The 15,371-nt window shown below is 40.3% G+C and overlaps 1 protein-coding gene across 4 annotated transcripts in view; it reads left to right on the forward strand.

The window, feature by feature from the left end:
* Positions 1-8,855: 8,855 nt before the first annotated feature.
* The window catches only part of USP34 (ubiquitin specific peptidase 34), a 313,145-nt gene continuing 306,629 nt past the window's right edge, over positions 8,856-15,371 (forward strand). For all 4 annotated transcript variants that reach the window (XM_043983440.1, XM_043983444.1, XM_043983443.1 and 1 more), the window contains exon 1: positions 8,856-8,963. In XM_043983440.1, the coding sequence (XP_043839375.1) occupies positions 8,921-8,963 (43 nt within the window). In that variant the 5' untranslated portion in view covers positions 8,856-8,920. The remainder of the gene's footprint in view (positions 8,964-15,371) is intronic.

Raw genomic sequence — 15,371 nt, forward strand, 5'->3', positions numbered from 1 at the left:
GCCAGTGCTTTCTTTATCCACTGTACCATCTAGCTGCCCCAAATTTAAAATATTCTCAAAGAAGATTCTCTTAGCAGAACAAATGTTATAGAAGAATTGTCTTGCAAAGTCTATAGAGATTGTGCTTTTAGGTCTGAAAGTTCCTAGAAATTTATAGTTATGAATTTTGGTCCTTAACTTCCAAGACAGATAACTGGATAGTTTCCTTTGCTCTGCTTACTTCACTCTGCATCAATTCATATGTCTTTCCATGTTTCTCTGAACTCATAATTGTATACATGCCAAACCCCTTTCTCTTTTCCTCCCTTAGCTCTTTCCTATGCATAACATATATAGAGCCAACTAGGTGGCACAATGAATAAAGTACTAGACCTGGAATTAGCAACACCAGAATTCAAGGTGTTGAACTGGGCAAGTCTTTGCCTTTGTCTTCCTCAGTTTTCTCATCTGTAAAAAGTGGATAATAGCACCCACCTCTCTGGGTTGTAAGGATAAAATGAGGTATCTGTAAATTGCACACAAACTTTAAAGCACTATATAAATAGTAGCTATTATTGTACATCAAAATCATACAAGATTAATTGAAAGATTAAACAAGTGAGAACTTTGAAAACCCTCTGGATTATTAATACCAAGCAACACAAAATGGAGAAATATTTTGACTTATTTTTCCATATTCCTTTTTGTTCTAATAAGATATGCTGAGGAACCACTTGGGAAGGGAAGGAGTCTGGATTCCTTATGTGTTTTTCAATTTCTTCTTGCAACAGAAAACAGGATTGGGTTCTCTTTCAATTCTACATTTATTTAGGGTTAATTCGTAAATCTAGTTATATACCTTGATTCTTTTATTTCACAGGTCTGGTTAGGGGACCAAAAAACCTGCTTCTTAAAGAGTCCTTTTTCCATGTGTTTAGTCAATGAGTTTTGAAACGAGAAGGCAAAATTTGTAAAAGATGAAAGGGGATTCTCCCTCCAGAACTTGTTTCCAAAATTTTTATTGATATCTTCAATTTTCCCATTATTTCATTTCCCAATATATTCCTCTCCCTCCCTACCATAGAATCATCCCTTATAACAATAACAAAAAGTTCACCAAAACACATAAGTTAAATTTTACAATATGTGCAAATATTCTAGATCTGTAGTCCTCCATCTCTGGAAAGAGAGGGAAGTACATTCTCATATATCTTCTTTGGGGCCAAATTTGGTCATTATGATTATATAACATTCAATTACACATTTTTGTTTTCTTCTCCTTTATGTTAATGCTGTCAGTGTGTTTACTGTTTCCCTGGTTCTGACTACTTCATTCTGTATCAGTTTATCTATTTCTTCCTGTGTCTTTTTCACATTCATCATTTCTTATGGTACAGTCAAATTCTATTATATTCATGCATTACAATTTATTGTCATTTTTTTAAAAAGAAAAAAAATATTCAGCAATTTCCCAATTGATAGGGATTCTAACTGCCCTGTTCTAGGCTACTATTTTGTCATAAAAATATTTTATTATTTTCTAGTTACATGTAGAGATAGTTTTCAAATTTGTTTTTATAAGATTTCTAGTTTCAAATTATTCTCCCTCCCTCCCCCATCCCCAAGACAGCAAGCAGTCTGATATAGGTTATATATGTACAATCGCATTGAACATATCTACATTAGTAATGCTGTGAAAGAAGAATCAGAATAAAAGGGAAAAACCTCAAAAAAGAAAACCAAAAAAAGTAGAAATAGTATGGTTCAATCTGCATCTAGATTCCAGAGTTCTTTTTTTCTGGATTTGGAGAGCATTTTCCATCATGAGTCCTTTGGAACTATCTTGGACCATTATATTGCTGAGAAGAGTCAAGTCTATCACAGTTGATCAACACACAATGTTGTTGATACTGTGTACAATGTCCTCCTGGTTCTGTTCATCTTACTCAGCATCAGTTCATGTAAGTCCTTCCAGGTTTCTCTGAAATCCACCTGCTCATTTTTTTTTTTTTTAGTGAGGCAATTGGGGTTAAGTGACTTGCCCAGGGTCACACAGCTAGTAAGTGTCAAGTGTCTGAGGCTGGATTTGAACTCAGGGACTCCTGACTCCAGGGCCAGTGCTCTATCCACTGTGCCACCTAGCTGCCCCTCACCTGCTCATTTTGTTGTTGTTGTTGTTTTTGGTGAGGCAATTGGGGGTTAAGTGACTTGCCTAGGGCCACACAGCTAGTGTCAAGTGTCTGAGGTCACATTTGAACTCAGGTTCTCCTGACTCCAGGGTCAGTGCTCTATCCACTGCACCACCTAGCTGCCCCTGCTCATTGTTTCTTATAGCAAAATGGTATTCCATTACATTCATATACCACAACTTGTTCAGCCATTCCCTCAATTTCCAATTCCTTGCCACCACAAAAAGAGCAGCTATAAATATTTTTGTACATGTGGGTCCTTTTCCCTTTTTTATGATCTCTTTGGGAAAAAGACCTAATAGTGGTATTGCTGGGTCAAAGGGTATGCACAGCTTTATAGCCCTTTGGGCATAGTTCCAAATTGCTCTCCATAATGGTTGGATCAGTTCACAGCTCCACCAACAATGCATTAGTGTTCCAATTTTTCCACAGCTTCTCCAACATTTATTATTTTCCTTTTTTGTCATATTAGGTGTGATGTGGTACCTCAGAGTTGTTTTAATTTGCATTTCTCTAATCAATAGTAATTTTGAGCATTTTTTTCATTTGGTGATAGCTTTGATTTCTTTTCTTTCTTTTTTTGGGGGGGAAGTAATTGGGGTTAAGTGACTTGCCCAGGGTCACACAGCTAGTAAGTGTTAAGTGTCTGAGGTCACATTTGAACTCAGGTCCTCCTGACTCCAGAGCCAGTACTCTATCCACTGCGCCACCTAGCTGCCCTGATAGCTTTGATTTCTTCATCAGAAAACTGCCTTGTTCATATCCTTTGACCATTTCTCAATTGGGGAATGACTTAGATTCTTATAAATTTGATTTAGTTCCCGATATATTTTAGAAATGAGGCCTTTATCAGAAATACTGTTTCCCAGCTTTCTCTGTGGATATTTCTTCCTATATTCAAATTCCTTGTAGCGTATACCTAAAAGCAGGATATGAGTCAAAGGTAATTTTGAGAGTGATATAGTGGATAGGCCTCAACCTAGAGACTTTGATTTAAATCCCACTTTGGACACTTATTAGCTGCATTATCCTGGGCAAGTTACTTAATCACTAAATGCCTCTAGTTTCTTCTCCTATGAAATAAGGGAACTTTATGGTTTTGGAGGTCTCTTCAAGTTTTAAATCTCTGACCCTAGGAAATTTAAATTATTTTCTCACTACAACTGCAATTATTTCAGAATGGTTTGACCAATTCACAGCTACCAAAGCTATGGAACAGTTTCTACAACCTTTTCTACATTGATTATCTCATATATGTTGTCTTTGCCATTATGCTGTGAACACATTCTTTTTGAAAGTAAAGTGCAAGATTTGGGAAAATACATCTAGAAAAAGAACTATGAAGTCTGAATGTAGATTGAAGCATGTTATTTTAGTTTTGTTGTTGTTGTTTCTTCTTTCTTGTTTTTTTCTGTTTGTTCTGATTCTTCTCTCATATCATGACTACTGTGGAAATATATTTAACGTGATTGTAATACATAACCTCTATCAGATTGCTTGTTGGCTTTGGGGAAAAAAATTTGGAATTCAAAATCTTATAAAAATAAATATTGAAAACTATATTTACATGTAATTGGAAAAAATGAAAGACGAACTGATGCTGAGTAAAATGAGCAGAATGAAGAGAACATTGTACACAGTAACAGCAACATTGTGTGATAATCAATTATGACTGACAGTTCTTCTCAGCAATACAAAAATCCAAGACAATTCCAAAACTTATGACAGAAAATGCTATCTACACCCAGAGAAAGAACTATGAAGTTTGAATGTAGATCAAAGGATATTTTCACTTTTGTTTTTTGTAGCTTTTATCTTTTGTTCTGTTTCTTTTCACAACATGGCTAATGTGAAAATATGTTTACATGATTACATATATATAACATATATCAAATAGCTTGCTGTCTTAGGGAGAGGGGAGGGAGTAAAAATTTGGAACTCTAAAATCTTATAAAAATGAATGTTGAAAACTATCTTTACATGTAATTGGAACAAAATAAAATACGATTAAAAAAGAACTTCAAAAAAAGATTTGTGAAAATATCTTTTGAACCTGTATTATGCTTTTTGGTACCAATAAAAGTAATTTAAGATGTTATAACAAGGGTTTCAAACTTTTAAAGGGAAAAGAGTTTGGATCCTGAAAAAAGTTTGAGAACCACTGCATAGTGGCTTAAATACAATTCTGCCACTAGGTGGTGATAAACTTTAAAATGTCAAATGATTGGTGACTTCATTTTAATTCCTCAATGACAATATGTAGACAGCTTCCATGATGTGGGGGGTAGGGTGGGGTGGGGAGAGCGAGTGGGAAAGAAAGCACCTGGAGGACAACTTTTTGGTGATGAACCCCTCCAAATTTCACTAGGCTGGTCCTCTGACAATTTGATGCTAGACCTAAAAGAGGTTCTGTCTTCTGACAGCCTTTAAGAACTCAAGGTTACCTTTATCTCATTGCTACCTTAGGCTTTAAGAAAGTTTTTAGTGGAGAAAGTAGTAATCCTTAAATAAAAATAAAGGTGGTGTCTGGCAATCACACAGGTGAGATCTATTTCAAACACACTAATATGAAAACCTTTATTGACTTTTTAAAAGTTAGGATTATTTATTATAACCAAAATTTATATCATTCTATCATCTTAAGTCACAATCCTTCCAGCTGCTATTGCTGAAAAGAGAAAAGGGCAGGGTGTTAGAAACCACTCTGAATCTAAATGGGCTGGTGTTCTGATGAGACACTGAACTTGGAGAAACTTTCTAGTTTGGTCAGATCTACCAGAACCTACGTCCAGCTGGCTGAAGTTCTAAGAACCCAGAGTCAGCTCTATACCTTGAATAAACATCAGAGGAAGAATTCAGTTGAGAGGCATGCTTTGTTACCTACCCAGATTAATGCACACATTTCAGGAACAAATCTGTTGCATTAAACTCTGAAAGCATAGCAAATGGATCTTGGGCCAAAAAGAATTTAACAATTAAGAAAAAGGGGGCAGCTAAGTGGCGCAGTGGATAAAGCACTGGCCCTGGATTCAGGAGTACCTGAGTTCAAATCCAGCCTAAGACACTTGACAGTTACTAGCTGTGTGACCCTGGGTAAGTCACTTAACCCCAACTGCCTCCCCCCCCCCCCAAAAAAAAACCAATTAGGAAAAAGTCCGTAACATTACACATCTACAAAATGGTGAGGCATGGGCCTATCACACAGCTACCCAATTTCAAAAGCATTTTTTTTTTTGGCCTTGTCAATAAACCATGTTGACAGGTGCTGAATAAGTGCTTTCTTCACTTGAAGGCTAATATTGTAAGTGCTAAAGTATAACTACTACTACTCTAATATTCAAAACTATGCTTCTGAAAGCCCTTTTTAGTTGAGTGACATAAGAAAGATTACAGCATGGCAACTCATTCAGGCCACACTCATGTGTAACAATTGTTGAAAGGGTCACCATTTCTTTTTTTTTTTAGTCTGCACCTATGATTTCAATGGTGAGGAAATTCTCTCTACCAATGCAAATAAGCCAATCTTCAGCATCATCTAGTCTTAAGTGTTGTTTGGGGCACTGAAAGGTGAAGTGCCTTGGCCAAGGTTACAAAGCCAGTATGTGCATGTCAGAGGCAAGACCTGAACCTAAGTCTTGCTGATTCCTAACTGTTGTGTCACATTTCCTCTCCAGGGTAAACACTAGAGGCTCTAGGACATGAACTTTAAGCAAGAATACATCTGGGTAAATGCTTGAGATGGGAATCACTGTTTTAGCAGGTTGAGCCTTAAATCCAATAGACTTTTTAAAAAAATGGAAACAACTTCTAATCCACACAATGGTTACAGTTCAAGCTTTGCAGCCACAACTCCATGAAATTTTTATGTTGAATACAGTGGTCATTATACACACACACACACACACACACACACATATATATATATATATATATGTATATATATATATATATATATATATATATATATTTACAAAAATACAAGGGGGGTTTTTTCCTAGATTTAAGAACAATGTTACTTTATGCTAATGTGTTGCCTTTTTCTGAAACGCTCCAGAAAGTTGGAATTAATACTTCAACATCCAATGTTTGCTATCTCTACCAATTTCTATGAGTAACTATTTTACCTTTCCTTGGTATCACCAATCTGAGAGAATCTCATTGGTAGTTAGTAGGTTGCTAATGTTCATAAATCAGAATATAAAATATAATCTGAGGTTCAGATTCCACTTTTGTTAGAAGTCTTACTTTGTATTTATTAGATAAAAGCTCTTTTGAGGTGTAGTGCTTAAATTTTAATAACAGAAAGAAGCAGGTAAAGACTAAGCAAGCCACTTAGGTAGCTAAGAAGAAGGAAAAATGGTTTCATTGGTTTGTCTTTTGAGGAGAACCAGAAAGTCATGTGGACATAACTATCATATTCAGTACTTAATCTTTTATAATTTTAAGGTATTTTTTTTAAGGCCCTTTCCCATATATTATCTCCTTTGATTTTCAGGGCAACCTGTGAAATAGGTAGGGTTGGCAGATACTGTTCCCTTCTCACCCCTCCAGATATTACCTTGCATACACTAATATATTTACATATTATCCCTCTCAAAAGAATGTTTCTTGTTCTAGGGCAAGAAGAGCTTCATTTTTGTTTTGTATTCCCAATGTCTAGTACAAAGTAGGCGGTCAATAAAGGACTGTTAATTATGTCAGTTATTTGTAAAATGGGAAAATAACCTTTAACATGGTCCAAGGTCACAAGACTATTGAGAAGTCTGGTATAAACTCTATTCCAATTCTAAGAACAGTTTTCTTCCCCCTACACAAGGATACATCTCAATTAAAAGGGATAATTATCCAAGTTTGGTATCTGTAGCATTTTTTTCCCTAATTGTACAAAGGTACCAATTTAGGCTTAAATCACCATTCCTCAACCAAAACCTACCAAAACTTCAGCATGAGGGTAGATTTGTGTCCTTCTGTCTTCTACATCTTATTCAGGATCATAGGTTATGAACTGGAAACAATTTTTGAAGTCACCTTTATTTTTATCTCTTCCTCAACTGTAAAATGGGGTTATAAAAGCATCTATCTTCTACGGTTGTTGTATCAAATAAGATAATATTTGTAAAGCGCTTAGCACAGTGCCTGGCACATAGTAGGGCCTTAAAGAATGCTTGTTTTCTTCCTTCCTGTTCCTTTACGATTTACTGGGAAGCAAAAGGCTGTCCCTCGGAATTGTATCATGGGTCAATCAAAAGGACCCATCTTGAATAAAGGGATATTGTGTCACTTGAGCAACCACTCCCTGTATTCTCATCTCTTCCCCGCCCCCCCCCCCCATTTGTATCGTTCTATTGGGTGACAAGTTCATAGGATCATCGATTTAGAGCTGAAAGGGTCCTCTAGTCCCACCCCCTCATTTTACAAGTTCAAGTTTCCCCGATCTTGGATGGAGAAGGCTTATTAGCTTAGGGTGCTGAGGGGCGTCTCCATCTGAGGTCCTGAAGCGGCGGTTAGGCAGGTGGAAGCCGCACCCACTGACTGGCAAACACCACACCCCTGGGCTCCCCTCAGCCCAAGGGCAGGGGTCGGCGGCCCGTCTAGCGGGGCTTAAAGACTGCAGTCCTTTAACAGCTTGTCTGAGGCAGCGACTAAACGTGAGTGACCCGAGGCAGAGCCGGGATCGACCTCCCCTCTCCACAATACGCCGCTTTTTTTTTTAACCTCTCTTCCTCGCGACCCCTCCCCCCCCCTTTACGGAGGGGGGACCCGGGACCTGGAGGGGGTCTGGGGGCGGGGAACCCCAGCGCTGCCTCCTCGAGTGGCAGTCGAGGGGGGTCAATGTCAATGCGAAGAGGGCCGGGAGGAAGCTGCTCCGGCTTCTGGAGGGGGGGGGTGGGGGCGCCGATGGGCGACCGGCAGCCACAGCGGCCCAGGCTGAAGCCGCCATCTTACCCTACTCACCCTAACTCCCCCCTCAGCCGAGCTGGCTTCGTGTTTTCCTTCCGGCCGCTGACAGAGATCCGGGGCTGGGAGGGGTGTGTTGGGGGTGGGGGTGGGAGTGGGGGTGGGGTGGGGAGGGGAGGACGGAAGAGGAAAGGGAGGGAGGTGAGCCAGCTAGAGGTGGTGTGGGGTGGGTGGGTGTGTGCATGTGTGTGTGTATGTAGAGGTGTGTGTATGTGTGTGTGTATGTGTATCGTGTGTGCGGAGAGAGGAGGGAGGGGGAGGAAGAGGGAGAGGGAGGAGAGGGAGGAGAGGGAGGAGGAGGAGGAGGAGGAGGAGGAGGAGGAGGAGGAGGAGGAATGAGAGTGAGAGTCTCTTCTCTTCGGCTCCTTCGCCTGGTCGGAAAGAGCCGAGCGCAGCCCGAGCGCTCTAGTAAAATGGCGGCGTCGGCGTCGGCGGTGGCCGCGGCGTCTGGTCGGTGAAGTGACTCGACTGCTTCTCTCCCCCATCCCCCTCCCTCCCTCCCTGTCCCCTCCCCCCCTCTTCCCTCCCCCCCTTCCCTGCCGCCGCAGGCGCCTCCGCGCCCCTCCGGCCTGCGCACCTCCCCTCGTCCCCCCGCCTCCCCCCCCTCACCGCCCCCGCTCCCGGGACAGGCAGTTCCTCGTCCCCTTCACCTCCCCACCCTCTCCGGCTCTCTCCTCCCCCCTCCCCCGCCGGCCGGCCGGCCCCCCTCCTCCTCTCTCCCCTCCCCCCCCCCTCCGGTCAGGATCAGTCCGTGCGATCCGAAGCGGGGGAGGGGGGGGGGCGGCGGCTGAACGATGTGCGAGAACTGCGCAGACCTGGTGGAGGTGTTAAATGAAAGTAAGTAGCAGCCGCCGTCGCCGTCTCTCGGGGTGCGTGTGTGTCTGTGTCTGTGGTTGTGTTGGGGGGGTTCCCCACCTTTCCTCCGTCCCAACCTCTGCCCCCCACCCCCATCCTCCGAGGCCTGAGGGAAAGCGCGGTTCCTCCGGGGCCGGGGAGCGTGCGGGCCTGGCGCCCCTGGGAAGGTGTCTGGGCTGGGGAGCCGGGCCGCTGAGGAGGCTGCGGCCTCCGGGCCGACGCGGGCCAGGCCTAGTGGGGCCTGGCGTGGCCTGGGCACTCTCAGTTACCTGGCGGGCGGGGAAGCAGCAGCTCCACTCGCCGGCTTGGGCCCGCCTTTAAACGAGACAGCTTCTCGGGGAGCGGGGCCTATGTGCTCCCGGAAACTTTCCTCATTACAGGTGTCAATTAATGAGGGGTTAATTACCCCATCGCTGCTCAGCCTGGGGGAGGTAAGGTGAGGGGAGGGGAGGTGGGGTGGTGGACCGGGAGGAGTATTTTCCTGAAAGCCCAATCTTCCCTGCCCTCCCCCCCCCCCCCCCCCCCCCCCCGCTTTTCTGATTTTTCAGGCTGTTCCTGAGGCCTCTTGTACCTGTTAATTTGTATTAAACTCACTGGGTGGTGCCTTATTTTTTTCGGGGGGGGGGGATGGGGGAGGAGGTATAGGAAACATTTCTGCCACTTTGTAAATGTTGAAAATGAGCCGTGTGAGAGAAGATAACATTTAAACCTCTTTATTTAGCGATGTATTTTTTGAGTATATTCATGGATTTAATGGCAAAACCTGTTTTGCGGAAATAAGGAGAACCGTGTACTACAGATTCCATCCTGCCTAATACTCCTAATCTCCCCTTCCCTCCAACACCCCTCCCCTCCAATTTCTTGCACTTTATAAAAAAGTGCATAAGGTTATTAGCTCGTAGTCAGTTCCTTTTTTTTAAAAAATCTGTTCTCTGTATCAAGCATCTTTAAAATAATAAAATACAGGACAAGTCAACTACCAGTCAGGCCTAGAGGCCTGGTTAGAAGACCTGAATCAGATTTAAAGATTAATGTTCACTTACTTGATAAGAAAGTAATTAAAAGGACTGATATTAAAACCCAACAAACTAGTTGTTTTTATGCAATAATTCTTAAGACTCAGACTTCATGTTTTCTTTATTTAGTACAGTGCTCTGAAATAATGATAAAATGTAATGTCTAGGTTTTGACATGTTTTTTATCTGTGATTATCCAGCATTTGATTTGATAAAGTGAAGTTTAAAACTGGAGGGTTTAGTCGTTCTTGTCATGTAAGGTGAAGTGGAAAGAGCTGTTGTGATTCTCAATAGTGCAATTCTGGGCAAGAACCCTGAACCTCTGTTACCTGGTCTCAGCAATGGGTGTAATACTTGATACCATTTTCCTTACAGAGTTGCCAGGATAGTGCTTGGTAAACCTTAAAATGCTTTATAAATGTAGAATTTATTAGTGATAGCCTTGCAGGTTGATGTACTTCCTGAAAATAGCATATCCAAATGAATATCAAGTACTTGTTTCATTGTCTATTTTCCAGGAATTTTGATAAAATTTCTTCATTAGTACATATTTTGAATGAAAATTTTGATGGAATTGGTATAGAATGCTGTGATAGAAAAAACAGTGCTATGTATGTTTAAGCAAAAGTTATAAGCTTCTCAAGTGCACAAGAGTGTCTTGTATTATCATGGCTTTGTTATTGCATTAGAAAGGTGATTTGGCTTTAATTAACATATTAGGGTAAAAGTGTTGTTAATTTTACCATGATTTTTAGACTACTTTAAAACTATGAAGTTAAACTTGATAAGAAAACTCATGGGTAACTGTTTCCAGATGTTACTAACATAATGGTACCATCGAATCATTTATTTTTATTTATTTATTTATTTATTGTGAGGCAATTGGGGTTGTGACTTGCCCAGGGTCACACAGCTAGTAAGTGTTAAGTGTCTGAGGCTGGACTTGAACTCAGGTCCTCCTGACTCCAGGGCCAGTGCTCTATCCACTGCACCACCCAGCTGCCCCATACCCTCAAATCATTAATTTTTGAATTCTTTGAAAATTTGTTATACCTCAATTATAGAAGAAGGTCCTATTGAAGAACTGCATATGGGTTACCTTTTTTTTTTTTGCTGTGTTAGAACCTTGCTTGAAACTCCTGATGAATAAATGAGTAGATTCTGTTATAAGACTACAAATTAGAAAATTAAAAAGAAAAGCCGTTTTATTTCAAATATGTATTGTAAATTGTACTAGGCTAAAAAAAATAGCCAAATAATGGTGTGAGGATAAAAGAACAATTTGTATTGGTTTTTTGTTTTTTTTTGGCGCGACAATGGGGGTTAAGTGACTTGCCCAGGGTCACACAGCTAGTAAGTGTCAAGTGTCTGAGGCCAGATTTGAACTCAGGTCCTCCTGACTCCAGGGCCTGTGCTCTATCCACTGCGACACCTAGCTGCCCCCTTTGTATTAGTTTTTATGTTATTGTAAATGGTGTTTCTGAAATGGTTGAAGATTATTTCTCTCAGGTGTATTTATTTCTGACTTCATGAAGAGTTTCCCTGATAATTTAACATGGTATAGTGGAAAAAACCACTGGATTTGAAGTTAAAGAACCTGGGCTGGAATTCTGGTTCTGCTTTACTAGTATATATGACCTATCTCTCTAGGTCTCATCTTGGTCCAAGCTCTTATTCCACCACCACAACTTGGGACAGGTCTGACAGTACACTTATTAGACAGTAGATAAACAAACCATGAATTGAAATGAAGAAGATTAAACATTTTTTCTTGTAATTGTGGCTGTTGCTAATTTACTGAGCAGGTCTTTTTTCATAGAAACTGTAGAAACACCACAAATTAAGAATAATTGTTCTACAAATTAATAGACTATGTATTCTCTCCTCCCCCTTATCCTCTCTCTCCCTTCTACATCTTCCCCCTTCTTGCAGCCAAATTTGCCCAGAATTCACCTAATAATAGAGCATCCTTAAGGTGATGTGCTTCAGTTTAGAAGTTAAAGGAAGAGAGTAATTTATTAAAATTCTAAATGATTTGTTACCTTTTAGGCCCAGATATTTGCTAACTTTTTAGAATTGCTTATGAATTCTGTTGTAAGGTATCATTTAAATGTATTTAGTAGTAATACTTTACTATATCCTGATTGGATGCCTCATCTTGGTGTGGTGGTTACCCTGGGTTACCCTGGGTTCTTGAAGGGGCTATGTTAATTGGAGGGAAACTTCAGGCAGGGACTATTCAAGCTGGAAAAGCTTTACATACAGCCAGCCTTAGTTTCTTTTAAAGCTTAACCTTCTATAGACCTTTCCTGATACCCACTTAGTGACTAGTGCTTCTCTCCCCTCTTCTCCCCTACCTTGTATTTGTGTTGTACATTTTTATGCATGTACATTTTTTTTCCTTTAATAGAATGTAAGTTACTTGGTGGCGGGGATGATGTTATTTTTATCTTTGTGTCCTTAGCACTTAGCATAGTTAAACACACAGTAGATTTTTTGGACTTCAGCTGTCGGGTAACCAGGAGACTATAAGCTCCTTGAGAGCAGGGACTGTCTTTTGCCTTTCTTTGTAACTGGTGCTTAGTACAATGTCTGGCATGTAGATGCTTAATTAATGACTGGACCTGTTGACCTGGAAAATTGTACAAAGATATAGAAAATTTGAGACTTATATCCTCCAAATGATAGATTCTTGAAGTATAAGTATTGTAGCATGACATCATAGCACATGTGCATAGATGAATGTAAAGATATAATGAAGGATGGTTTATAAAAATGTGTTTTAAAGAAACTGGTATATTGCAAAAATTGAAATAGTTGTCCAAAAATAAATGAACAATAGTTTGTTGGCTAGTTCTCTTTTCTAGGTACTGATTATTTTGAGATTGAGTTTTCTCACTGTTTTGAGTTAGGATCATAGCTCCAAAGCTTCAGTGACCTCACATGACTGTCTAATGCTTTCCCTTCATTTTAGAGATGAATAATAATAATAATAATAATAGCATTTATTTATTGATTTAAAGTTTGTAAGGTGCTTTACAAATGTTATCTCATTAGGTGAAGAAATCGAGGCCCAGTTTGTGACATACCTGAGGTCACACAGGAAGTAAGCATCAGAAACAAAATTTGAACTGACTTACTGTTTTTATTACTGATTACAGTCAATCACCAAGCTTTTATTAAGTGCTTAATATAATGCTGGGCACTGTGCTGATTTGTAGGGAAATGAAAGATAAAATTGAAAATAGTACCTTCCTTTAAGGAGCTAAGGGAACAGAGGGAAGAGAGCATGTAGGTATCTAGGTATGTACAAAATACTTGCAAAGTAGATAAAAAAAGCAACTTTAAGGGGGAGGCACTAACAGCTGAGAGGACCAGGAAAGACCTCCTGCAGGTGAAGGCATTGGGCTCAGTTTTGAACAAAGCCAGGGAATCTGATAGGTTTCTATCTCTTAGGTGGAGAGAGGAGAGAAAACAGTCCAGGCCAAGGGGACAAGACCATTCAGTGCAAAGGCACAGTGATGGGGCTTATTGTGTGAGTAACCACAAGTAGGCCAGTAGGGCTGAACTAAAGGGCATTTGGAAGGGAGTAAGAAATAATGTTTAAGAAAACTGGAAAAGTTGGTTTGGCCAGATTGTGAAGGACTTTAAATACCAAACTATAAAGTTCATATTTGATCCAAGAGATAATAGGGAGTCACTAAAGTTTATTGAGTGAGTGGCTGGGTTAGACCTGTGCTTTAGGAAATTCACATTTTTCATTGGGATTAGAGGGGGGTAGAGATTTGAGGAAGAGAGACTTTTGCAGTAGGTCATTGGAGAGGTGATGGCTTGAATTAGGGTGGTGGCCATTTGAGTGAATAGGACGCATGAGAGAGATTATAGAGGTAAAATTGACAGTTAGGCAACTGCTTGGATATGTGTTGTGAGTGAAGACTCTAAATGACTTAGGTTGCAGACCTGGGTAACTGAAAAGCTGATGGTACCTTTGGGGAATAGGAAAATAAGAATAAAAGGATCCAGATGTCAATTTTTACAATAGCATTTAATCTTAATGTTAGAATTGTAAAATGTTGGCTTAGGAATTTAGGACCTAAACAAAAACAATTGCTTTTCAGTTTTACTTAATTTTCTATGTTTTTTAAGGAAGGGAAGAAATGTAAATAATTAAAAGATTTATTGAATATACTTTGCTCTTGTTTTGGAATAGTCTTAATCACTTAAATTTCTGTGTTGATTCATTAGGGTTTAGGAATTGAGCATGTTTCTTTTATAGTTATTTTCTAAAATAGATATCACAATTCACAAAACATTCCTGGCCTTTTAGTTAGGAGTTGATGGCTTAATGTTGGGATTTGAATATTTGAAGTGCTTTGAATTATTATAATGGTGAAGTGAATCTATATAAAGAGGTTTACCCCAGGAGTCAGGAAGCCCTAGGTTCAAATCCTGTCTCAGTTAACATACTAGCTATGTGACTTGGGCATGCCAGAACACTGAAGTGCCCTAGGTCAGGGATTCTTAAACTTTTTCCACTCTTTTGTTTTGTTTTGTTTTTGGTGAGGCATTTGGGGTTAAGTGACTTGCCCAGGGTCATAGAGCTAGTAAGTGTTAAGTGTCTGAGGTCACATTTGAATTCAGGTCCTCCTGACTCCAGGGCCGGTGCTCTATCCACTTCGCCACCTAGCTGCCCCACTTTTTCCACTATTGACATCTTTTTGCTTGAGAAATTTTTACTCTACCTTGGGTATATAGGTATATAAAATAGATATACATAACCTTTTACTGTTGCCAAATTTTTCAAGACCTCCACATTCAGTTACTAGACCCCATTTGGGGTCTCAACCCACAGTTTAAGAAGCTTTGCATTAGGTAACTTAAACTATAAATTAGGTTCCTACCTGCATTGGGTAGGAAGTTCCCTTACCTGGGAGTTCTCTATACTAATGATATTATGGGGGGCAGCTAGGTGGCACAGTAGATAGAGCACCGGCCCTGGATTCAGGAGGACCTGAGTTCAAATCCAGCGTCAGACACTTAACACTCACTAGCTGTGTGACCCTGGGCAAGTCACTTAACCCCAATTGCCTCACCAAAAAAAAAAAAATTATGGGTTTAGAGTCCCGCCTTATTAGGATAGTTTTTAAAATAGGGTTGTGGTACTGATAATGTTATTCAGTTGCAGCTGTGTTGACTCTTCCTGACCCCATTTGGAGTTTTCTTGGCAAAGATCCTGAAGTGGTTTGCCATTTCATTTTCCAGCTTGTTTTGCTGATGAGGAAATTGAGGTAAACAGGGTTAAGTGATTTGCCCAGGGTCACACAGTTACTAAGAGTCTGAGGCCAGATTAGGAAGCTGAGTCTTTTTGACTCCA

This window comes from Dromiciops gliroides, chromosome 2, assembly GCF_019393635.1.
Source record: "Dromiciops gliroides isolate mDroGli1 chromosome 2, mDroGli1.pri, whole genome shotgun sequence".
Lineage (NCBI taxonomy): Eukaryota > Metazoa > Chordata > Mammalia > Microbiotheria > Microbiotheriidae > Dromiciops > Dromiciops gliroides.